At 43.2% G+C, this 25707-nt stretch overlaps 1 protein-coding gene across 6 annotated transcripts in view; it reads right to left on the bottom strand.

Moving 5' to 3' along the window:
* The window catches only part of EML6 (EMAP like 6), a 162958-nt gene that overhangs the window by 81291 nt on the left and 55960 nt on the right, over positions 1-25707 (bottom strand). For 5 of the 6 annotated variants that reach the window (XR_014523523.1, XM_083494010.1, XM_083494006.1 and 2 more), the window contains 8 exons: positions 24730-24915; positions 23801-23936; positions 16089-16290; positions 10957-11094; positions 9075-9331; positions 5525-5737; positions 2910-3077; positions 874-980 (listed from right to left, as the gene is read on the bottom strand). Coding sequence is in view for 5 of the 6 variants with exons in the window: in XM_083494010.1 (XP_083350136.1) it covers positions 874-980; positions 2910-3077; positions 5525-5737; positions 9075-9331; positions 10957-11094; positions 16089-16290; positions 23801-23936; positions 24730-24915 (1407 nt within the window). In the remaining variant the exon portion in view is untranslated. Of the gene's footprint in view, positions 1-873; positions 981-2909; positions 3078-5524; positions 5738-9074; positions 9332-10956; positions 11095-16088; positions 16291-23800; positions 23937-24729; positions 24916-25707 lie in introns of those variants that run through there. The other variant, XM_083494009.1, reaches the window with a different exon arrangement.

Genomic DNA, 25707 nt, shown 5'->3' with positions numbered 1-25707 from the left:
GAATTGCAGGGAGGTTGAACTAGATGACCCTCAGGGTCCCTTCCAACTCTACAATTCGATGATTCTATGACAATAAATTAACATTAATTATGGATTTACCGGCGAACGAGAGTGGTGGGTTTGAAAATCTTTTGCATGATACTGTAAGAGACTTGCAGAGGAGCTGCATATTTTACAACATTTTTTTTTTAAAGGAAGTATCTGGAAAGAGCTGCACCTGCTCATTCAAAGGTATTCTAATTAACTGATCTAATGTTCAGTCCCATGATTAACATGCAATGTCATCTCTCTGACCTCTTGCTAAAAATAAGACCGCTGTCCACATGACAATGGCAACAAAAAAACCTCCACTAATATATTATGCAAAGAAAGAAAGCTTAATGCCCCCTCTCATCTCCCTGCCCCCCTCCTAACTTTCTATTTCTCTACTTTCTCCCCCCCCTCTCTCTTTCCCCTACTCAATCCCACATTATCTCCAACAAAAAATGTCTCCAACTGACTGCAATTCATTTGTATGAAGGATGCTAAGACTTAAAGACAGAGACACTGAATGTATTTTTGTTACCTATGGAAAATCTTTATATAAAAATATAATAATAATAATAATAATAATAATAATAATAATAATAATAATAATAACAACAACAACAACAACAACAATAATATCAGGGTAAAAAAGCTGAGTACAAATACAGTTTGAATACCCCAGTACATATTTTTAGCCTTAAATTCAACGTGGTCTCTCATTTAAACTCTCGAGCTCAGTTCTTTCACTCAACTTTTCCTTCCTTCAGCTTTAAAATTCCTCCGCTGAATATGTTTCGATGGGTTTCCAGGTTGCTGGGTCTAATGGCCTGTTTCCGTATTGCTCACCTGTCGGGTGTAGTTGATTTGAGCTTCTTGCTCTATATCTGAGTCTAACTCTGGCACATCTGATAAGTCGGAGTCAGATTCTTCGCTGTGTGAATCTATGCCACTTTCTGCATACGGGAGAATGCACCGGACGACATTTTAATAAAGGCAATTTAAAAGTAAAGCCACATCCCCGCAAATAATGAATACAAAAACTTGTGCATGCACACGAAAGCTCATACCAATAACTAACTTAGTTGGTCTCTAAGGTGCTACTGGAAGGATTTATTTTATTTTATTTTATTTTATTTTATTTTATTTTATTCAAACAATTGGTTAGTGTTTCTGATTTGGCAGTAGAAACATGTGCACTGAACCTAACCAAAGATGCAAGCAAAGCACAGTGTTCAGTGACCCCTTCCATGAATTTTCAGTTATTTCTCTTTTCCATTATGGCCACAATTCTACAGAAGTATGCAGTTCTTCACTGAAAATTGGCTTTTCTGTTCAGCTGCAGTAGAGCAGGTTCAAATACAGCTCCAGCTGCTCATATTGTTCTCTACTCTGTGCACATACAACTCTCTAGGATTCCCACTGACATCCATTAGTGACACGCTAGAAAGCTGTGTGCACACAGTGTTTCCCCATCTGTTCTCCAGCAAATTCAAACCTCCCTATGTCTCCTATTCCAACTTGTCTTCATTGGTCCTAGCTAAATATTCCTGTGGGTCTCTGCAGTTTGAAATGATTTTTATAAGCTACTGATTTAAATGTGTGGACATCCCCTGATGCACAGCGAACATTGTGTACATGTATTATTTGAGCAAACTGCACCCAATGAGATCATGGGCCTGTAGGAATGACCGCTCCCCGCTTAAAATGGGGGGCGCCCTTTGCGTGGACGCGTGCAGCCCCTAGATCTGGAGCGGCTCCAACAGCATAGGCTTGGCTTTGCCTTCCCTCAGGTGGGATACCTGGAGGTCTCCACCTACCTCAGTCAGTTGTCCAGTCCCACCTGGGGGAAGCGTTGCCAAGGAGACCAGGCCAGGTAGGGGAGGGATTACCTGCCCACACAATAGAGGGAGGATCTTACCTGGGAATCCTCACTTGGCTCCAGAGCTTCTCCCACCCTACCCACCCTCAGTTAAGGTCTTATTTTGCAGGTTAACTTTTCTTCACAGGTTTTGCAGGTTAACTTTTCTTCACAGGTATGCGGGCGCTGCTACGTTAAGGTCGCTGTTAAAGGGCCGGAAAGGAATTTCCCTGCATTGGCAGGTTTCGCCTTTCCCGTAGCAAAACGTCACAACTTTGGCGGTATCAGGCCTTGGGCGGAATCCTTTTGCGGCGGTGATACCAGGGTTCCCCGTTAAAGGGGTTTTCTGAAGGGAGGCTTTGGCCGTACACCGAAAGGTCGTCATTGCTCTCTCCTGTGGCGGCGGCGTTACGGGGGCGGCTATCTCTGCTTGAACATATGTTCTCCAGAGCCGGCCCATTCCCCCCCCCCCACACACACTGGATAACCCTGATGCTCCCTAGGTCCCCAGCTGGGGACTGGGGAGGGAGAACGCCCAATGCCTGAGCCAAGGTCTACCCACATTTGAAATTTAATAAAGTTGTGGCCAATTTAATCCCATAGCACGTTGTCATGAGTCGTTATTTCACATGACGGGGGGAACGTGCAGGATCTGGGGACTCCGCCTGTCCACGCAAAGCAAAAGGCAATGTACATGTTGGATTCAAGTATTCTGGGGGATAATGATTAAAAGAAAACCCATTCAATCCATCAAAGCTATCTTTTCAATTGCAACTTCTTCCAATGCTTGGCCAATGCACCCAAGGCAAGTGAAGGAATTTTGCTTTGAGGGGGCCTATGTCTTCTGGCTGAATCTATACTGCTCAGTTCAAGATGGAATGGCTTGTTGGTTTTTATAACTGTAGCTGTTCTATAACTGTATATTATGTTGCTGTAATAACCCATCCTGGGACCATAATGGTGAAGGACGTAATTCAGTGAACGAACGAACGAAGGAATAATAAAGAAATGTTATTTGCATTACCCTGGGGTGCTGTTTCATGGATTCCATTTGTTAAACCTTCTGGAATAAACCGCCACTGAAAAACAGAGTGATCTGCACCTCCAGTACTTATTACCCACTGAAAGTCATGCGACCAACGGACATTAGTAACATGTGCAGAATGGCCAATGTATTTTCTAAATTTAGCTCCTAGAATAATAAAAAAACCCATATTGATAATTGCAAATAAAATTCATGAAAAGTCAGAAAAAAGCATAGTGTGTGTATATATATATATATATATATATATATATATATATATATATATATAGTTCTTTTAATACAGCCAGCATGAAGTCACAATAAATTATCTACCTGATCAACACAGACACACAAAATGTGTTTTCCTTTCCCGATTAATTTTCACTGAAATGATTGCCCTGTCGCCTACCCTAATCAGTCTTCGTATCATGGTAGTCAAAATGGCATATTCATTTCCCCTCGTTTTGTAGGTTTTGTTTTTGTCTTCAGTATTGGCACATATTAGCTTGCTGATGTTATCATTTTAGATACTACTTCTCAATAAACAGAAAATAACAAAGAATCCTTTGTTAGTCCATAAAGCTGTTTCCTCTTTTGCTGCAGTGGACTAACACATCTAACTCTCTGGAAGTAGTTCTTGAGAGTTTATGATGGAAGTTGTTTGCATAAGTCAATGTAAATATCACCAGTGCTTTTTTTTCTAAAAAAATGTTTAGGGGTACTCTCATTTTGACTCAAGAAAATCACCATTTTATAGTTCAGATCGGGAAAAATAAATACAGTAAATGGACAAAAGTACAAAGATTCACAAAATAGGGGTATGCGTTCCCCCCCCCTCGAAAAAAAGCACTGTATATCACGTAAGCTTAATGACAGAATCGTTCTATCTCATTGCATGTTTGAGTTTCATATTTCCCCTGTCCATGCATGTTTGATTGCAGTTTCCTTGGGGCAGAGCTTTTAGGCTGTTGTTTTTATGTCAGCTGTATGGCGTGATATAAATAGTAAATCGAAAGAGAAATCCTTACACTGCTACTGTAAGATGCAGCCAGAAGGCCTTTGTCCTCTTGACTCTGAAGTTTGTTTTATAAAATAATTGAAAAGACATTGAAAGAAAACCGTTCTGAAAGCCAGCAGACCTCAGAAGGACAGAGGATGCTCAATAGCTTAGCGTTCAGCAACTTCTAATATTGTGTTTCCTGAACAATGTGCCATGGACAGCTGGCATCCAAGGCAAATCAGGTATTGATTTGTGGGCTTCCAGTGGGCATCTGGTTGGGCACTGTGTGAATGAAATGCTGGACTAGATTGTTGACATTTCCATTTCACCTTAAGGAACAGGCATGTGGAAATGTTGTGTGTCACATGTCTGTTTACATTCCAGCACAGTATGCTGGGAACTTCCGTTTGTGTACAGCTTTTGCTTTTGTTGTTCTCTCTGAGATGACATGAGAGAGAGACATGTTTCTTTGTTCTGATTTATGATTATGTTATGTACTGAGTTGAATAGGATCCAAAAAGCAGCAGTCTGATTGGTCCTAGAACAATAGGATTCAGAATGTAGCAGTCTGATTGGTCCTAGAACAATAGGGTCCAGAATGCAGCAGTCTGATTGGTCCTAGAACAATGCAGCAGTATGATTGGTCCGCAGGAGCCACCCAATCCAGCTCCAGGTGGAAGTGAATCCGCAACTTGATTGGCCTACAGGAGAATCCCAGAATTAGCCAATCACGTGCGACCCATTGTGTAAATAATGTATATAAAGCAGATATTTTGGGGGAACTTTCATTCCTCACTACCAGGAGCTGAATAAAGAGCATGAAATCCACACTCGACTCCGAGTATATTTCCGCTTAATGAATCTGTAGCCGAAGTATGACTTCACAAGCCTCACGCCTATTCTGTGTGCGCAGTACACTCTGCTAATAGTGTGCCCTGGCTTTTGAAGTCCAGGTCACTGATTTACGTCGGAGCACAGGCCGATGGAAGGAGACGTCCGAGCTGGGGCTTGCCAGCTAGCCTCCTGGCCCTCCACATATCGACACAGATGAGCCTCTGCTGTGATCCAGCATGACTTCTTATGCTCTTTACGTTATTTCTACCAATTGTAACAAGCAAAGTCTTCAGGATTGGGGAATGACCTGACTTGGAGGGGATTCCACTGGATCCACAGCCAGTCAAAGACTTGATTGAGAGTTGGTCAAGGCCTAGTATGTCCTACAGAGTGAAACCAGGCAGGCAAAGTGAACTTTATATATAACCAATGGACTACTGGCCTGAAGGTTCCTTGGTAGGAGTCACCACCAACCAGTAACAAGCTCGAGTTAAAGATATCAGACCACTTTTTCAGCTTTTTGATTTCCATTTCACTTCTACGTACAAGTATATTTTGGATATTTTCCATGTATGTGCCAATGAAACAGATAAATTATTGACATTGATCCATCCAAAAGGATATGACATGGTTAGGGAGCAGAGCAGACAAGCAAGGGAGCAGTGGGCAGTCTCTGGTGCTGAGGCCCACCTGAAAGTGGCTCAAGATCCACTAAGGAAACACTAAATGATCAATCCCAACCGCAAGCGAGCAATCAGTTATGCACAGGACAGAGTCTTACCTTTCTTTAGACAAGGAAATCTGAACAATTTAACTAATCCAAAATCGTCTCCAGTCACCAGAACTGCATTATTGTAATTTCCATCCACAGAGTTGATGTCTGTAACGTTGCTATACTTCGGCCAGATCCCGTTCACTTCTGATCCCATCACACACGTCCAGGAAGCCCAATGAATCCCTTTGATTTCATCTTTGCTTGTTAAATGCTTTCCAGCTGAAAAGAAATCAGGTTAATAAGCTGTTTAACCATTTGCGTTTCAGAAGAAGTAATGGAACGGAAATTTCTACCTCGGTGGCTTTCAAATTTCCTGTTTTAAGGGATTAGTTCCATATCAACCTGCCTGCTAAGGATTTCCTCCATGTCAGCTGTGGGATGACCACAGTTTATTGGTAAATCTTCATGTGCAGAAGGTCACAGGTTCAATCCCTGGTACCTCCAGGTATGTATAGATATTTCACTACCAGTTTCCTGAAAATCTTGTCAGCAGTTTGGTTTCGATTGCACACAATTAATTTTGGCTTCTATTCTTTTTCTTTCTTTCTTTTCAAATTTTTTTTATTCATTTTATAACACAACTAAACAACACAAGCAGAAAAACAAACAATACAAACAAATTCTTGTCTTATCCTTATTTTTTCTAAACATTGTTAGATGAGCTTCCCCAAGTCCGCCCTATCCGATTTTCATTTTACCTCATCTTTAGCAGTTTACATATATCATTATTTTTAACCATTTTTTAAATCAGGCTTACTTTTACCATAAAAATCTTCACATGTTATCACTTACAAATAATACTATTTTAAAATACACTATCTTCTGCTTCTAACCCTATAGCCTATATCCACTTCCAAGGCTATTCTAGACTTTAAACATTAACATATTTTTTTCAGATATTCTTTAAACTTCTTCTAATCTTCTTCCACTGTCTCTTCTGTTCTTGGGCACTCGCCATCATCACTGGCCACTCAAAAAGTAGGGCCGGGTGTAGCAGCAGTACCGGACTCCTTGCCTTGCCTGATCGCAAAAATGCGCCACAACTCCTTTGTTTATATTATCACTGTAAGCCTAGGGTTTACAAATCTCATAACATCACTGTTGTTTCAGAAGAAGTGGCGCTCATCTGAGCTGCCTGCTGTCCCCAGAAAGCTCTCCTCTGGAAAAGTGCAGAGAGATGGAGTCTGGCTTCCACGCTCAATAGGAGTGATCTCTGAAACCACTCCAAACTTCCTGCTCACTAGCTGGACATGTACCGTATTTTTTGCTCTATAAGACTCACTTTTCACCTCCTAAAAAGTAAGGGGAAATGTGTGTGCGTCTTATGGAGCGAATGCAGGCTGTGCAGCTATCCCAGAAGCCAGAACAGCAAGAGGGATCGCTGCTTTCACTGCACAGCGATCCCTCTTGTTGTTCTGGCTTCTGAGATTCAGAATATTTTTTTTCTTGCTTCCCTCCTCCAAAAACTAGGTGCGTCTTGTGGTCTGGTGCGTCTTATAGAGCGAAAAATATGGGTATGTATGTGTGTACATTAAAATAAACATATATATTTAGAATGAGCAAGCCACCCCTCGCCACCCCCTGTAAGCACACCATGCAACCCTTCCCGATTTTTTAAAGACTTTTCAAAAGACGCCCCCCCCCCCAGTCTGACTCTAACCTGCATGTATTTTGGACCCATTTTGCAGACACTCCAAAACGATCCCAAATGAGCACTGTGCGAGCTCAGGAGCCATAGAATATATAATGACGGCTGGAGAATAAAAATAGAGGAAGGGGAGGAACAGTGGAATGCTCTACTTGGAGGAAATGGCTGAAATGGAACTCTGCGCAGGGGCACTCACTTTGGCAGCTAGGCTATACTGCAAAATTTTGTTACAGATTCCACTTTTAACAACAGTCTGTGTTATTATTTGTTTGCTTGCTTTATTAATTCCAAGGTGACCTGATTATAGTTTCATGTTCTACTACAGGGAAGATGACAATGTTGATGATTTAGAAACCTCAGTTAGTTTTGGAGTTGTTCTAGATTCTGATAAGGGCTACTCCATTATCCTTTCTGTTGCATCAGGTCAAATCTTAGGCCTTTCCTACCAGTTCCAGAACAATTGTCAATGAAAGGAATTTGGAATTTTTCTTCAAAAAAGTTTTCTGTTACATATTTTATCACATTTCTTTCCTGAATCAACACATAAACTTGACAAACTTGACATGAGCCAACACATAAACTTGACAAACTTGACATGAGCCAACAGTGTGATGCGGCAGCTAAAAAAGCCAATGCAATTCTGGGCTGCATCAATAGGAGTATAGCATCTAGATCAAGGGAAGTAATAGTGCCACTGTATTCTGCTCTGGTCAGACCTCACCTGGAGTACTGTGTCCAGTTCTGGGCACCACAATTCAAGAAGGACACTGACAAACTGGAACGTGTCCAGAGGAGGGCAACCAAAATGGTCAAAGGCCTGGAAACGATGCCTTATGAGGAACGGCTAAGGGAGCTGGGCATGTTTAGTCTGGAGAAGAGGAGGTTAAGGGGTGATATGATAGCCATGTTCAAATATATAAAAGGATGTCACATAGAGGAGGGAGAAAGGTTGTTTTCTGGTGCTCCAGAGAAGCGGACACGGAGCAATGGATCCAAACTACAAGAAAGAAGATTCCACCTAAACATTAGGAAGAACTTCCTGACAGTAAGAGCTGTTCGACAGTGGAATTTGCTGCCAAGGAGTGTGGTGGAGTCTCCTTCTTTGGAGGTCTTTAAGCAGAGGCTTGACAACCATATGTCAGGAGTGCTCTGATGATGTTTCCTGCTTGGCAGGGGGTTGGACTCGAGGGCCCTTGTGGTCTCTTCCAACTCTATGATTCTATGATTCTATGATAATGATTTCAATTTGAGCACAACCTTGGACGTAATTCAGGTGGAGTAGTAAATCTGACTAGGATGAGGAAAAGTCAGGCTCAAACCCCTGCTCAGCAATGAAGTTCACTGTGTGTGTGACCTTGTACTATTGTTAGCTCATATCAAGCAAATCAAGCAGACCTGCCTGAGGACTGCAGAGCAAGCAGGGATGGGAAAGAAGTTAAACCCAGGTTTGCAGTTAAAGAACTTCCCTAAGTCACAATATTCCTAAGATATTATGAGAACCAAAACACAGCCATCCTTCAAAACTTGCACTTGTCTGGATTTTGTAATATACGTAGTTCTCTAGTCAAGTATTGTGTACAAAAATGTATACACTATGGTAAAATGTGCATTAAAATATATATATCAGTGAAAAAATAAATTTTATCTGAGGAAATTTCTTTGCAAAAATATGAGAAATCTGCACTAAAATGCTGGTGAATTTTCCTGAGGACTTTAAAAACAAATCACAGAAGGACGTGAAAATGTGGAAAACTTAAGACTTGAAAATGAAAAACTGACTAGAAACTGAAGCGGACAGATTTGCTTTTCCCTGGTACCAATCAGTCTTTATACCTGTGAAATTTAAAACTGCACAGTTCTATTTACAGATGTTTAAAAACCAATGCAAATCTAAAGAAGAGGTCTTACATGGCATCCTGTAGAAGAAGCGTTCTCCCACACCATCATTAGTTTGCAAGAATTTGCTGTCCAGAGACCAGTCGATATGAGTAATAAAGCTTGAAGACTTGTTGCATTCTCCAGTTTTTTTGTACCGTTGAGCAACTGCATAGATATCCACGGGGCCATCATTGGAACCCACTGCAAGATAGCAGCCATCTGGCGAAAACTTCATTTCATGAATTACTTCTTTCCGGTCTTTGATATGAACTACCTCTGTCATATCTCTGCAAAGGGGTGGAAATGACAACATCAGGCCTGAAGACACAAAATGTTAAAACCAAAACCAAGCCCACGCCACCTCAAAAGTCCTGACTTATTTATTATTTCGATTAAAAAGAGCCCACCTTTCAGTTCCCAAAATGTTTTAAAAAATAAACAGGTATTGTCAGGAAACTGACATCAGAGCAACAGGCGAAGGAGAGGCTCTCTGATTCTGCAGGGGAAGGTACAAGCACTAGGGGGAGACGCAGCTTGATGGAGGGGGAAGGAAATCAGCGTAACACCAAGGATCCAGGAGAGCAAATGGGAGAAGAGATGGAAGGGCTCCGGGATTCTTCCTTGGAAGTCAGTGAGGAGAGCCCTGGTCCTCCACTACCCACACCCTCCTTGCGCAGGAGACTCCCGCGCAATGAGAGGCGGAGACGATTGGGAGTCAAACAACTCTTATGCTGGCAACGGTTTAAGAAACGCCCACAGACAGACTCTACGAGCGACTGAGGCAGCCACGCTGAGATGGGCTGTGCAGTCAGGATGGTTTAACCCAGGCAGCCAAGTTCCAAAAAGGGGACAGTTTACGCACGAGTAACTCCAAACCACTACAGGTATAATTAAAACAGAGGTTTTATTTCACTGGAGCCTACAGGCAGAACAGTGTGCACTGGGTTGCAGCCTTAGAAGAAGTGCACAGTGTCAGTAACCCGGAACAGATTATTACCAGCAGGTATCAGAGAATTTGACTTTATTAGGGACATTTTGTACGTTGTCAGGTTAATAAATAAGCACAGCTTCCAACCATACTTCCCAAATTACTTGGGTAATACTCGCAATTCATAACCAGATAATGTGTACATTGACAAGCTAATAATGTGCACAGTATCTTATTAAGTGTTCTGTTTTGCACACTGTTCAACATCATTTGGACGCTGTGCATGTTAACTGAAGAATGTGCAAAATCTCCTCTTCACACTGTCTATTCATGTACACTCCCAATGCTTTCATCTCCAACAAACTCAAATTAACCCCCGCTTGCACAAAATTAGCCCAATCCAGAAAGGCCCATTTCAGTTCAATTAATGATAGTGTATCAGGCTGAAAGCAAGCCTTTTGCTGATTTGCTGTCTCTTCAGCTCTCGTCTTTCTTGCTCAGCTCATGTGCCCAACTTTAAAGACAATATTATGGTATGTTAAAAACAGTGGCGTAGCGTGGGTTGTCAGCACCCGGGGCAAGGCAAGTAATTTGCGCCCCCTAACCCGTGGATTTGCGCCCCCTAACCCTAACCCCCAGATGTTGCGCCCGGTGCGGCCGGCCCCCCCTGCACCCCCCACGCTACGCCACTGGTTAAAAACATTCCCCATGCTGTCTGAACTGGAAAACTGTTGTCAAAGGGCTGCTTAAAAATCAGGTTATTAAACTAGGATCTGGTTACTGGAGAAAGGGAGTGGCAAGGAAGCGAGAGGAAAAATTGTGGGCACAGACCTCATTCTCAGGCAAACAAACCATGGCTTATCAGAAAATTATGAGCTGGGCTATAGACTTGTTATAGAATGGTGCAAGTAGCACCCACAATTTCAGATTTGGTTAGAGTTTTTAGAATATGCTTGCTTTTGTTAGATTTTCTTTTTCTCCTACCTTACTCTCAGAACAATGAAGGAACCATCCTTCATTCCCAGTGCCAGCTGAGATCCGTCAGGGCTGAAAGATACACTTCGCACAGCTTCTTCCATATTGCAACGAGCAATCAAGGCATGGTCAGCAAGGCTCCATAACCTGCGCAAGAATGAAAAGGACCAGAGAAAACTTATCATTGCAGAATATGCTAGTTATTTTTACATGGCAGCAGAAACTTTTGTCCAGATTCTACTTGCTGCTCTCACTTCCTATTACACTAGCCTGTTCCCAAATAATGTAAACCTGCATTTTTAATTCTATCATTAACACATTCACAAAAAACCCCTCAATAATCATTTGGGTGCTACAAGTATAATATAGGTGTTTGAGATACTGGAGGGGTTTTGTGCACTTTTGGATGGTGGCTTCTAACCTTAATGACTGGTAATAGGTTACTGAGTTGTTTAAGCTACCATTTCCCAGGGGTTCCTTCTCCAGAGCTCTGGAATACCTATCAGTAGGTGAGCTGCATAATTGCATTAGGAACTGGATAGGAAACAGAGTGTGTGCTTACTCCAGAAGACTTGGGCCTGCAGGATAGAAAGTAGGAACACTCTCATGGTCCATGGACTGTATCCAACAAAGTCATCTTTTTGGTGCAAAGAATTCTGGCTGCACAACAGGACTTCCTCTCCTTTTCCCACGTGCCCCATGAACATGCCCCATTCAGGGTTGGAAAAAACCCTTGACAAAGTCAAGCCTGTGTGTATGGGGATCCATGGCGAGAGAGAAGTGGGAGAAGTCCTGTTGTACGTGCAGAAGTCCATGGGCTAATGGGATGGTTTTGCTGGGTGCAATCTATGCTGATGGAGAACAGCGAATGTACTGTTATGTACTGAGTTGAATAGGATCCAAAATGCAGCAGTCTGATCGGTCCTAGAACCAATAGGATCCAAAATGCAGCAGTCTGATTGGTCCTAGAACAATAGGATCCAAAATGCAGCAGTCTGATTGGTCCTAGAACAATAGGATCCAAAATGCAGCAGTCTGATTGCTCCTAGAGCAATGCAGCAGTATGATTGGTCCACAGGAGCCACCCAATCCAGCTCCAGGTGGAAGTGAATCCACAACCTGATTGGTCTACAGGAGAATCCCAGAATTAGCCAATCACGTGCAGCCCATTGTGTAAATATTGTATATAAAGCAGATATTTTGGGGGAACTTTCATTCCTCCTTACCACTATGAGCTGAATAAAGAGCATGAAATCCACTCTCGACTCCGAGTATATTTCAGTACGCTTGCTGCTTCCTTGTCCTGAGTGATGAAGTCATTTGCCCTGTGTTTGTCTGTCTGTGTGTGTGTGTGTGTGTGTGTGTGTATTGTAAATCGCTTTGAATTAACTTGGTTTGTTTGTTTTTAAAGTGACCAATTAATTTAAAAATAAATAAAATGACGATGGGGCTTACCCAATTGGCAACAATATATTTTTAACAAGATGTGATGATGGGGGCCATGTAAAAGGTAAAAGTACTGCTGGGACAGAGCAACAGGAGTTCACCCCGTTGCGTGGATTCGAACTGCTGACCTTCTCATCAGCAAGCCGCAGAGGCTCAATGGTTTATACCACAGCGCCACCCGCTCCCACTTGGGGGTCATGTATACATCACACTAACTTAATGTCTACAGCAAAACAAAGCAGAACTATGGTCTGTCTCCAGATTGAGTCTTCCACACCCAGAACCAGCAGAGGGCCTTCTTGGTAGTGGCTCCTGCCCTGTGGAATGCCCTCTCATCAGATGTCAAAGAGATAACCTGACATTTAGAAGACATCTGAAGGCAGCCCTGTTCAGGGAAGTTTTTAATGTGTGGCATTTTAATGTATTTTTAATCTTTGTTGGAAGCCGTCCAGAGTGGCTGGGGAAACCCAGCCAGATGGGCGGGGTACAAATAATAAATTATTATTATTATATTATCTACATTACACCAAAGCCCCCAGGACATTGCAACAGGAACACTGGCAGCTGTTTGTGCCAACTTAAGGCTATTTGTCCACCTAGACCAGTGTTATCTGCTCTCATTGGTAGTAGCTGCACAGGGTTTGCAGGAAAAAATATTTTCCCTTGCCTGCTACCTACGGTAATAGTGTTAAATGGAAATGCCAGGAACGTAATGTGGGCCCTTCTGTATGCAGAGCATGTGCTCAGCCACCCAGCAATGTTCCACCCTTAGTACACTGACAAATCTTTCCACCAGGAGCAAACACCAGTAAAAAAATAAAATAAAAATGCAATATGCAAATGATGCCACAAAGCATATGCAAGGCATGAATCAGAAAATCACAGACATTTCAACATGTTCAGCACATCAAGAATAGTTAGTATCAGCTGCTCAGAATGGTAAAAATGAGAGGGAAAGACCCGTCTCCTAGGAAACTGGCTTCCTCGGCTTTTCCCGTGAATTACAGAATTACCCTGACATCAAACTGAAGCGATACAGGAATGTACTAAGTCAACTAGGGGGATCAAGTTTAATGCAGGAGTTCGTTGAAAGGGTTTGGTTTCATTAGGGGGGGAAAGCATGGCAGACTTTGACAAATGTGACCCTGCCCTTATATTAACAACTATGCTCAAGACCAGGCACCCTCAACCTGCGGCCCTCCAGATGTTTTGGCCTACAACTCCTATGATCCCTAGCTAGCAGGACCAGTGGTCAGGGATGATGAGAATTGTAGTCCAAAACATCTGGAGGGCCGAAGGTTGGGGATGCCTGCTCAAGACTGTTTCTTCAGATCAACATGCAAGGAATATAGGCGAAGGACAAAGGTTCCATATTTAAACGTTTAGAAAAATTAGGAAGGAGCATAGGTAGCTGCCTTTTAACAAGACAGACTACTAGTCCATCTTGTTCAATGCTGTCTACGCTGACTGGCGGTGGCTGTCCAGGGTTTCAGACAGGGGTCTCTCCCAGCCCTCATGTCACAGAGCATGCTGGTCAGTAAATCACACAATTCCAAGTTGGGAGTTAACTCTTTATTAGCAAAAACACAATCTTCACAGACTTGGCTGTAGTGATCAGGTGGGATTGCTATGAGGAATTATAACAAATATAGAGTAAGCCATCTGTGTCAGCAGTGAAAGCATTGCGTTGACTGGGTTTAAACTATTTTGATATGATTCTTGATCAGTCCACACCTCTGCATCCCTGTTCCATTTCTCTTTCTTGACCAGTCACATACACTGCCAGCTGCTTCGCCAGGCAGGCATCCTGGGTCATCAAAGACAGTGGGCAGTTTCTTTGATGTAGCTTTTATGATATGTTAATCTTAGGATGTTAATCTTAGGGCCAGGAAACAGGTTTCACATAAAGGTGATAATGATCGCTGTCCTCCTGGCCATCCTTCTTATCATGTATATTGTTTGTTTATGACCTCAGGGGTTGCCAAATAGCTCCTTTGCTGTTCTGTTTTGTTTACCCCAGCAATATGTGTGCTTAATTAGTTTTGGTAGTTTAACTTTGTCCCCACGTGGGGTTTGTTGAAATGCTCAGAAGAAATCTGATTGGTTCTTATGAACACTCTGTAAAAAGTTCTTTTGTGAATAAAACGACCTGGGCCGAGGGGTGGAGACGGCGAGATTATTATACGCACCCTTCCCAGAGTCTTGCTGGTTCAAGCCTCTGTGTGTATTCTTATTAATCAGAGTTCAATCCTTCCTTTACTTTGTGAACGCCTCATTGGCTGAGTGTCAGGTCTAATGAGCCCAGCAGCAGCGTTCTCTGTGGGTCTTACTCCATGAAATCAGTTACAGATAGGTAGCCGTGTTGGTCTGCCATAGTCAAAATAAAAAAATTCCTTCCAGTAGCACCTTAAAGACCAACTAAGTTAGTTCTTGGTATGAGCTTTCGTGTGCATGCACACTTCTTCAGATACACTGAAGGATCTGGCAACTTCTGTTTCAGTGTATCTGAAGAAGTGTGCATGCACACGAAAGCTCATACCAAGAACTAACTTAGTTGGTCTTTAAGGTGCTACTGGAAGGAATTTTTTTTATTTTGTCCATGAAATCAGTTGCTGAGACTAAATGTCTCCGGCTCCCCATAGATGTTTTTGTGTTGTCCTGTGAACCGCCCTGAGGCCTGCAGGTATACGGCAGCATACAAATGAAGAAGAAGTCGTTGTCTCCTCCTTTCCAGGGCTTTCCCCAAACAATTGGAGACTGTGCATGCATGCAGCTATTCTCTCCTCTGCCCCTTTCATGCCTCTTCTGGGTCAGGGAGACAAGGGGGGAGGGGAGACACAGGTCCATGCTCTTTTCTAAGCAGAAAGTTGCCAAAAGCTAAGACAGCTTGAAATCTAGCAGCTGCTCACACTGCTCAGAAAGTCTGCTTCAGCTTCCTTTGGAAGCTCTGTAATTCACTTGTCGAAAACCCTGACTTCTGCAATCCTTAACCAGTCCAAAGAATTGTGTTTTCTTGGAACTACTCCAGCTTATTCTATCAGACACCTGGCCACTGAGTTCATTTACTGGAAACTTATGCTGGCTGCTGCATCCCCCCGCACACAAAAAAATGGGTTACTTAGCAACCACCTCACCAGTAAATTAAGGATCTCACAGGCTTTACTGGTGTTTCGGAACAATTAATGCTTGAGCCTTCCTCTGAGAAAAAATTAGCAGAACAGGAATAGTTTTCAGAGCCATAGTTCAGTGGTGAAGCATCTGCTTTGATTGCACGTCCTCTTTCATGATGCCTGTTTGTGTGTTTGTGAACAGAAACCTCTGACTTTTACAGGGCTTGCCGAATACATTGCTCTACTTACTTTCATAGAATCATAGAATCATAGAGTTGGAAGAAACCACAAGGGCCATCGAGTCCAACCCCCTGCCAAGCAGGAAACACCATCAGAGCACTCCTGACATATGGTTGTCAAGCCTCTGCTTAAAGACCTCCAAAGAAGGAGACTCCACCACACTCCTTGGCAGCAAATTCCACTGTCGAACAGCTCTTACTGTCAGGAAGTTCTGCCCACTGGTGTGTCCCTCCCTGGGATGTTTACCAACAAGGAAATGCCCCCATCCCCATTTTAAAGCATGGCAGCTCCCCAGAATGTATGTGGCGACAGTCCATAGGCCATCTTCTTACACTCTTGCCTTACCGCACGGATCGATCATCGCTGCCGGTAACAACTAACGGTTTCTTCGGATGCACCGCCAGGGCCCAGAGCTCTCCTTCGCAGTGACCTTGCATTATGAGCATGGGCTTGTCTCTTTCTCTCACGATGACCTCAAATATTTCACTGTCCTGCGTCCCTGCTAAAAGCCGGTCTGCTTTCCAGCACACGCTTCGGATGGACAAACCTGAGAGAGGACAGAATAGCCTTAGAATGACGACGGCTGATAGGTGAGGATATTAATAGACAAGATGTTAAATTGTTTTTATATGCACAATAGCAGCAAGAGTATTGTTAGCGCAGAAATGGAAGCAAGAAGAAATTCTGACAAAAGAAGAATGGCAGACAAAACTAATGGACTACGCAGAATTGGATAAGATGACAGGAAGGATTCAAAACCTGCGGGACCAGAGATTCACAGAAGATTGGAAGAAATATACGAACTATTTGAAGAGCGACTATAATCAACAAATGATGCTGGTAGTACTACAAGAAGTTTTGTAAGGAGAAATAAATGAAACATTGCAAAATAGAGAAAGATTAGAGATATTCATTATGAGATTTAAATGTAATAGTGAAAGTAAGAAATGTATATTAAGTGATTAGATTGGAAAATTTTCAGATGTGATTGATGGAAGTCAAAAAAGATTGTGTAAGATGTAAAAGTATGTTTAATTATTGTTGAAAATGATATGTTAAAAAAGTAATACATATATATATATATATATATATATATATATATATATATATATTAGAATGACGATGGCTGGCTATCAATCTGTTTCATAGAGTTGAAAGGGACCCTCTGGCCCACAGTCATCCCTGGGTGGGCTCAAACCACCAACCTTCTGGTCAACAGCACGACACACTGATCCACTGTGCCGTGATCCAGTGAAAGTTAAGCCCTTAAGTTAGGGTTGCCTCAAACTCAGGATGAAAGGGGAAAACGTGCTAAGAGGAAGGCACACTTGGCAAACCCTCACCATGATCAACTCCTGCCTAGAAACCTATGTCCCCATTGTGGAAGAACACGTGGATCCAGAATTGCCCTCCACAGTCACTTACGGACTCACTGTTAAGACTGTGTTCATAGAAGACAATCTTACTGATTGCCAAAGAAGAAGATTCTGAAGAGCCTATAAGAGCATGTTATGACGACTCTCATTTTAAATATTTCTACTATATGTAGGCTATAGAAGCTGTGATATATTGCTGAGGGTGGGCAGGAGAAGAGAAGATGAAAGCAAGTCTTCAACCACCAGTTATGCCTATGTCTCATCCAGAAATTATAGCCAGAGACATTTTGGCAAATTAAAAAAATCCACCCAGACAGAAATTTTACCCCTGAAAGAAAGGATGTGTCCTAGAAAAAGAGTACATGTGGCAACCCTACTTAAGTTGCACTGTTTCCTGTGGGTGTTCAAAATGTGCACTGAAAGCAGTGAGACTTAAAAGCACTCAGCCCTGGCTAGCTTCTGCCTGCAGTGGGCCAGTGCTCCTTCAGTTGGTACTCAGTGCAGCTCATAACACTACAAGGAATAGGAATACAGGTAACTAGCAGCTTACGCAAGGTTTTGGTTAATGGGAGTCCATGCATAATAATGTAAAGCCACTTCTTTCCTGCTTGTCTCATGATTTCTAGGCACGGGTCTGAGCAGACCTCTGTTTGCCCCACTGCTTTCCCCCCAGAGAAACCCTCTCTTTACTGCTAAATCAGAGCAAACATCAATCCGTGGAAAATCTGATGGACATTTGCTCTGATTCAGCAGTAAATAAGAGAGTTTTCCTGTGGGGATGCAGCAGGGCAAACGGTAGAAAGGACAAGCTCACAGCTGCCAAGTCCAGTGCTGTCTATCAAAGATGAAAGGCAGCTCACCTGGGGCTTGTTAAGGCCTGCCTGCCAGGGTCTGCAGAAAACAGGGCCCAGGAGGCCAGAAAATACCAATATGCCATTGGTGTACTACATATCTCTCCATGGGCCACAAGGTGGAAAGACCTCATTTCGGATGCTGATTTTCTGATTCGGCACACACACATTTTAATTTTTTTTAGGTAACTGCTGACACCTGTTCACAAAACATTCTTCAGCTCGTGTAGTAGCCAAAGGTTAATTTATATAAATGCGCACACCGTTCTTTATTACGTGCTGTTAATTGAGAGGTATTTTATCTGATACGAATCAGATATTGGTCCTTTTCTCTCTCTAGTTTACCATCACTGACTATGTTAACAAAGTGCATATGGATGAGCACTACAGAACAGTTGATTCTCGCTGCTGGCAGGCTTGCAATCTGTTTCGTCAGATAAAGCTTTCTTCTACTGTACAATAAACAGATGTGCCCTGCTTCCAAAAATACGAGAACAAAACTGACTTTAATCTCATTCTTTGATCAAACTACAGGTTTGCTATGTTTCATGGGGATTAAGTCACTACAGGACATGGTCTAATATTAATTCCTGGTTCAGACTCTGGAAAATCTTTCACATATGAAGAGCCTGGCTAGTTCAGCCTAAGGGCCTAATTCAGCCCAGCTTCCTGCTTCTATAACGGCCAACCAAATGCTTCCAGGAAGCCCACAAGTTGGTCATGAATGCAAGACCTGTCTCCCATTCCTCAAGCAAGGCATGAAGGTTCCAGCTTTCTCTTGTTAACCCAGAATTATGTGCTCAGATTGTTTTCAGGAGGGGTTCACTCCCTCTAAAGATGTGGTCTCACAACTCAGAACTGATCCTGGACACTACCCTGTGAAGGTGCCACACACTTCTGGGTAGACAGAGTTTCCCACCTTTAGGGGCGGCCCCTATTCTGGGTCACCACCCTCCTGAACTTCCAAGGGTGGGAGAATTACCACAAGCGCCTTCCCTGCTGATCTTAATACCCAAGAGCTTCTGCGCTCTCAGATGTTTGGAGTCGAAGGCATTTAGGGCTTTAAACACTAGCGTGAACATCTTAAATTGCACCTGGAAATGAACAGGCAGCCAAAGCAGTTGGGAGAGAAGTTACATGAGTTCTAAACCTAACCCTAGTCAATAATGTGGCCACTGCATTTTGAACCAGTTGACGTTGCCAAGTCGTCTTCAAGAATAGCCACACTTAGAGCTCACGAAGCATCTTGGTCAAGTCATTTCTGCCCAAAAGCGGCTATATACCTGGCAAATCAGAGGGGGCTGGAAACAGGAACTCCTCACCACTGCTTTGCCCTCCAGTGACAATGCTGGATGCTGGAGTATCCGCAAAATATGAAGCAGCTTCTTCTAAGAGAGTGCAACCCTGACCAGAACAGGTTGTCTCCAAACCTCCTGGGCTTGAGAACTTGGAACACAAAACTTTTCCGGTGTTTTCAGGGCATTTGCATAGGCACTTACACAGACATTCCCGCCGGAGCGGTACCTATTCACCTACTTGCACTTTTTGTGCTTTCGAACTGCTAGGTTGGCAGGAGCAGAGACCGAGCAAAGGGAGCTCACCCCGTCGTGGGGATTCGAACCGCCGACCTTCTGATCGGCAAGTCCTAGGCTCTGTGGTTTAACCCTATAAAGTGGTATAAAAATTTATAAATAGATAAATAGATAAATAAAGCCTGCTGGATGTTGTTTGCACCTCCCAAACCTCACAGGTGCATGTCCAAAGGGAGCATATGATTCCCCCCCCCATGGATACAAAAGGAGCCAAAGTGCATCTGCACAATTCTCTGCAAGTGGAATTCTGTCTCAATGAGCCAATTAGTATTAATAGTTTATAGCTCTACATCTGTGTGCTGCAATTTTCTTTGCCCTTGTGTGCTTCTCTCCAAATGTTCTCTACGCAGAATCAATGGCTAATAAATGACATTAATTTGATGAACCCCTAATGAGACCCCCCCCCTTAAGCTAAAAAGATTTTAACTTCCTTCAAGGCTGGAATGCCTTCTAGACCCCCTGTGAGAAACTGACATGCCTTTACAAGCAGCACATTAGGGGTAAATGGCATTTATAAATAAATGATGGCATCCTACTGCTGCCTATCATTCTGAAGGGAAGATTTTTGCCCCTCCATAATTCTGGTGACCGTCGCTCTCCTGACAATTGTAAAAGTATACGGTCATACCTCGGGATAAATACGCTTCAGGTTGAGCGCTTTCGGGTTGCGCTCCGCGGCGACCCGGAAGTAACGGAGAACTTTATTTCCGGGTTTCGCCGCTCGCGCATGCGCAGACGGTAAAAATGACGTCACGTGCATGTGCGGAAGCTGCGAAACACGACCCGTGCAGACGCATCTTACGTTATGTTCAGGAAGCGAACAGGGCTCCGAAACGGAACCCGTTCGCATCCCAAGGTACCACTGTTTATGGAAACTGGAATTGCTCTAAAACAAAAGGACAGTCCACATGTTTTTATGTGATTCTTACCCTAGAAATTAGCTTTGTCATTCCCCACTCTCTCATTCTCTCTCACACAACCACATATATAAATACAGGTATATATGTGGACACACCCACACACACGTGTTTGTGTAGGAATAAAATACATTGCATCACTCTTCCTGAAACATTTTCTGCACCCACCCCTATGAGCTATACCCCAAATGTGCTTGGTTTTCCTCAGCTAAACTGATTCAGCCGGGCTTTAAGACCTGGAGTTACTGGGAATTAACAAAGTTTTCTTCCTTAGATAAGGGCTGGAAAGAAGCTGGAAAATATATTATCTGTTACGCTGCTTTTGACCTTGTAGGGTCTTCAGACAAAATACCAGTTGTAGGAATCTTTTGCAATGTTTCAAAGCACAACACAACATCCTCACTCTGTCCATGCCAACAAATACATCTTTTAATAAATCGGGGCTGAGTTCAAGTGACTCATCCAAATTTACTATGGGGCATTTCTTATTGATACATTTGTAGGTTCCTTGAAACACCACAGGAATGCCCAAGTCAGCTTCTTCTGAAGAAAAAGCACCCACACAGCCATTTATTCAAACATAACCTTATACGTGCACCTATGCAATATTCGACTGTCTACAGATCCTGCTGAATTTGCTTATTAGCTAAAGAACAAGCCTTATTTTGAAAAACAAAAACAAATAAATGATGAAAACGCCCCTCTGACCCCAAATATATTCATCTGAGTCTGTCTTCTTAGCAGCGGCGGAGCAAGCCAATCGGGCGCCTGGGGTGGCATGCGTGCCCTGTGCCCAAGGGATGGGGCCAGCCACCCGCGGGGTGGGGCCAGCCGGGGCAGGAAAGCTCCACAGGGCCTCCGAGGAGCCTGCCTGCCTCCTCCCACTCAGCCACCCTACAGCTGAGGGGGAGGCAGTGGGTGGACCGTTTGGGCACTACAGAGCCTGTGCTCGCCTAAGCCACCATGTCTCTCCCAGGAGAGACACGTGGCTCGGGGCGCACTGCAGGCACCGCGGTGAGTGCCACCCTGCATTTTGTCACCCATCTCAGTGGTGACACCCAGGGCTGACCACACCTACCACACCACCTTTCCTCTGCCCCTGCTTCTTAGGTCAATTAATTAGTTGGAGGTTCTCGAGAAACTGGTTTCCTCACTTAGGTCTCTGGGGGAAAACTGGCCTTTGTGAGAAGAGGATACTTTAGAGTAACTAGGCTGAGATCATTGGGTTGAAGTGCCTGTGTTATCTCGTGGTCAAAGCCAGAGACTAACTGGAAAGTGATCTCAGCTGTGTGGGAGCACACATATATCCAAGTGCTAGCAGATTCTAGATTGTACACCTGATTGGCTTAGGGGATTCACCCCACTTGCAACACATTGTACTATGAAGCTAGCTTGCTATTGTCCCTCAATCTCCATTTCATCTCTGCTGTGTTTCCATGTTGCCTTCTGTGCTTTTGTACCTATTTCTTTGCACCACCCGAGAGATCCTATTGTCTGTGTCTTCTGAAGCCTCTGTTATGCGGAATGTATAGAAGGATAAGAGTTAGGAAGATAGCTTTTGTAACTTTATTCTGATTTGTGATTCCCAGCTATATCTCTTAATTGGCTGTGGCTATTTTTATCCCCATCATTTTGAGGTCCTCTTACACGCCGAGTACACAGGTGCTTCAACCTCGGAGAAATGTCAGTGCCCATTTCTATGGGTTTACTGCTGTTAACACTGATGAAGCTCAAACTGTGTCTGCAAAGGAGATCCTGCAGAGAAGGTATCCGGAGAAATAATTTAAAGGACAAACCACTAACTATAAAAATACAATGGCATAAATAGCATCAAAATCACTATTTATAGAAGCATAAATGGGGCCACATTGCCATCATACTGGAGGCGAGTGACACTAAAACAAATGAATGGAGAAGATCTCTAGCATTTTCAGGTAGCAGGGGCAAGAAAAACTTGGTGTGTGTGACAGTACAATGATATAGCTGTTAGGTAACACTTTTATGCCAAGCATAATTTCGCATACATATTTCTGGAAGGTTCACTCCATTGAGATACGTGGGACTTACAACATAAAAACCTCTCTGGATCAGACTGGGATCAATCCAGTCAAGGCTCCTGTTTCCAGTTGGATCCTTTCAGGGTGCCCACAACTTAGTGTCGGAATCTCCGCTATGACCAAGCTACTCCTCTGGTAAAGCTTCGGAATCTACTCCGATGATGATCAACGACCTGAGCCTTTGATAAGGCTCCAGGCACTTTCCCCATTCAGCAGAGTATCAAAGCAGCAGAAGAGACGAGAAGTTTGAGCTACATTGCTAGGTTTTATTTCTAACTACGCAGACAGAAAAGAAATATACACGCTCTCTCTGTGAAAGCAGAGAGCAACTGGAAAACAAAGGAAGAGGAAACCAGTAACATCACATTCGTCTCCCGTCTTCCATGAGAGTTCCAACAGCCTGGAATCTCTGGAATGCAAAACAGAGTCTTGTGACTCCAAGCACTGCACAGTGGCATAAACAGAAGCTAACACTTAGAGCATCTTCACATGAGCACCTCAGTCTTTAACACTTGCTAGAGAAGAAGCCACTAGCCAGTGCTAGTCAAGTTGCTCACTAGGAGCTATCCATGGTCCTGCAACTTCTGTCCAGCCTTGACTCCTTTTCTGTGGGATCCAGCACTGGACCAGAATATGACATCATATCCCATAATACTCCCACACATAGCATTGCTAGATGCAATCACGCAGAGTGCTGCTGCTGCTGCTAAGTATTGTCCTGCACTGCCAACAAGGTAATCCCACGAGGGGTTACCAACCATGGAGGAGACTCTACAAGAGAGCAGCTTTCTCTGGACCCCCTCAAAACTGAAGCTGGCCCAGAAATACTGGGCTTGGTGGACAAATATTCTGACCTGATATACGGCAGCTTCCAACATTGTCTGTTAAGGCAGTTTGAGTATCAGAGTAACACACACACATCGCAATCTGCAACCCAAATGCTATACCCATTCATTTTGCCGCCTCCAATTATTCTGTAGTACCACCCAACATGAAACGAAGGAATTGGTTTTGCTTCACTTGGGGAAGAGATAGTGGCGTAAGCTACAATTGTGAAAACAAAGGCAAAATCTGAAGGGCAGATGTGCTAACTCTTGTATGTATTCCACCGCCTCCTCAGGATCACAACAATAACGATTAAATTCAAACTTGGAGGAAGAGAAAAAGAACAAAAATATTCATGTTTTGTATTGCATTAAATACATTACAAATAATTTCATAGAATCATAGAAACACAGAGTTGGGTAAAAAGTATTTTCATTACCTTTATAGCCTTGTTCATTTTCCCTGAGATCAATTTTAGTTATTGGCTTAAAAACAGTGTCCCACAGTCGAATGCAGCCATCTCTCCCACCGGTGGCAAAACCTTCTTCACATGCATACATGCTAAAAATGCCAGCCTGCGAATGAACAACATACATACTTGAACTGGATTTCTAACAAAAGGCATTTCAAAGCCCAAACCTGTTTGCAAGGGCTTAAACGTCATCATACTTCGGTTGGCTTCACATCAGCTTGTTTTTCCTATGAAACTCCCATTGTTCATGTAAACCCAATGATCTGATGATTCCACCATATATCAGGGTCAGAGGCAGAACCTTTCCATAAGTGGGGGAGCGAAAAATGAACATGATCACATTCATCATGTGATGGTCGCCAAGTGAACACCTCCCTTAGCATGATTTATAAGTCAGGACCTCCACATAGAAAACCTAACTTCTTTTTCCATTAACAACAGCCTCATCCAGGCACCAGATGTTGCTAGGTTCCTATTCCCAAAGGTCCCAGTCCTTCTGACCAGTGGTGAGTTGGATGATGGAAGTTGCTGCACTGAAGCACTCCCAAGTCATGAGTGGTGGTCAGGAAGGGGCATGATGCTTTCTCTGTAGCTTTTCACTTGCTGCGTTTCCTGACAAAATCCTGTAAAATATGGGGCAACCTGCTCCTGAAAATTTTGGAGAAGTTTCACACACAAAAAAGCAGTTGGAAATGTGCCTCTTTTCACAGGGGAGAAAGCTTTTGAGAACCAGAGGCAAAGGTAGGATTTCAGCACAGTCTTAATTCAGCATATAAAACCTACTGGATTAAAGTAGCCCCCTTCCCGAAGGGCCTCTGTGGTGCTTCAGAGCGAATTCAGGGAAGATGCTTCGTTATTTTCACAAAACAGAACCGAGAAAGTAGAAGGCAACTTACACCATGAGCTCCTTGAATCGTGCGGGCTAAGGTGAGCCCTTTCCAGACGTAGATGTCTCCATTTAAAGCACCAGAGTATGTGACGTCATCTTTTGCGCAGGACAAACAGAGGATAGTTTGCAAGTCTCCTGTTTTACCAAATATTCCTCTTTTGGCTGTCAAGGCATTTCCGCAAAGTGTCCAAAACTACAAGGCAAAGTACAAAAAGGAGTCGGCGAGACTCGTGATCTGAGATCATCCTAAAGGCAGAACATATCTCCACGTTGCTTGAGAACCTGGCAAGAGGCCCCAGTTGTTTCTGCTTACTTTATGCCGTGCATTTATGTGAATTATCAAGGTGGCCTACATGCATAAGCCACTCTGGGAGCCCATTCAGCTGAAGTGTGGGGTTTTAAAAATGCTTTGAACAAATAAACCCATTAAAATACATAAACACACACACACAAAAAAACATGTATTAACACAACATAAAATCACATGGTAGAGATAAAAATCAGATTTAGACAATGGTGAAAGCAATAATAAATAAGTAATTAACAGCAACCACGCAGAACTAAAGGGGAAAAAATGTATGAAAGGGTATGAAAGTGAAGGATAAATCCATTATTTTAACCGCTCCATTGCTTCATGGCCCTATCATGTATCACCTGTCTTAATGTTAGTGGATCAGTAAATGTTAAGGACACGCCTGCATCTGGTGACCTTTGCATGATTTCTATCGGCATTTGCAATCTTCTCTTTTTGCCTCTCTGCTCACAATCTCAGAGCTCAAGAAAAGTCTCCCCCCAAGAAGAAACTGAGCAAAACAGAGTCTTCGTTTTGCTGGTAGCCCATCTCCCAATCTTTGTTCTCTGTTAACAGCCCATCTCCCAGGTGATCTTTTGAACACAGCAAGCTGAGTCCAGCTATTAAGAGTCAGACTTCCAGTTTAACCCTACAAGCATTGATTAAATTCTAATACTAAATCAAGGGATTACG

The sequence above is a fragment of the Podarcis liolepis genome, assembly GCF_965112155.1.
Source record: "Podarcis liolepis genome assembly, chromosome: 3".
NCBI lineage: Eukaryota > Metazoa > Chordata > Lepidosauria > Squamata > Lacertidae > Podarcis > Podarcis liolepis.
Note: the sequence above shows the minus strand (reverse complement) of the source record. Positions and strands in the feature narration are given on the sequence as shown.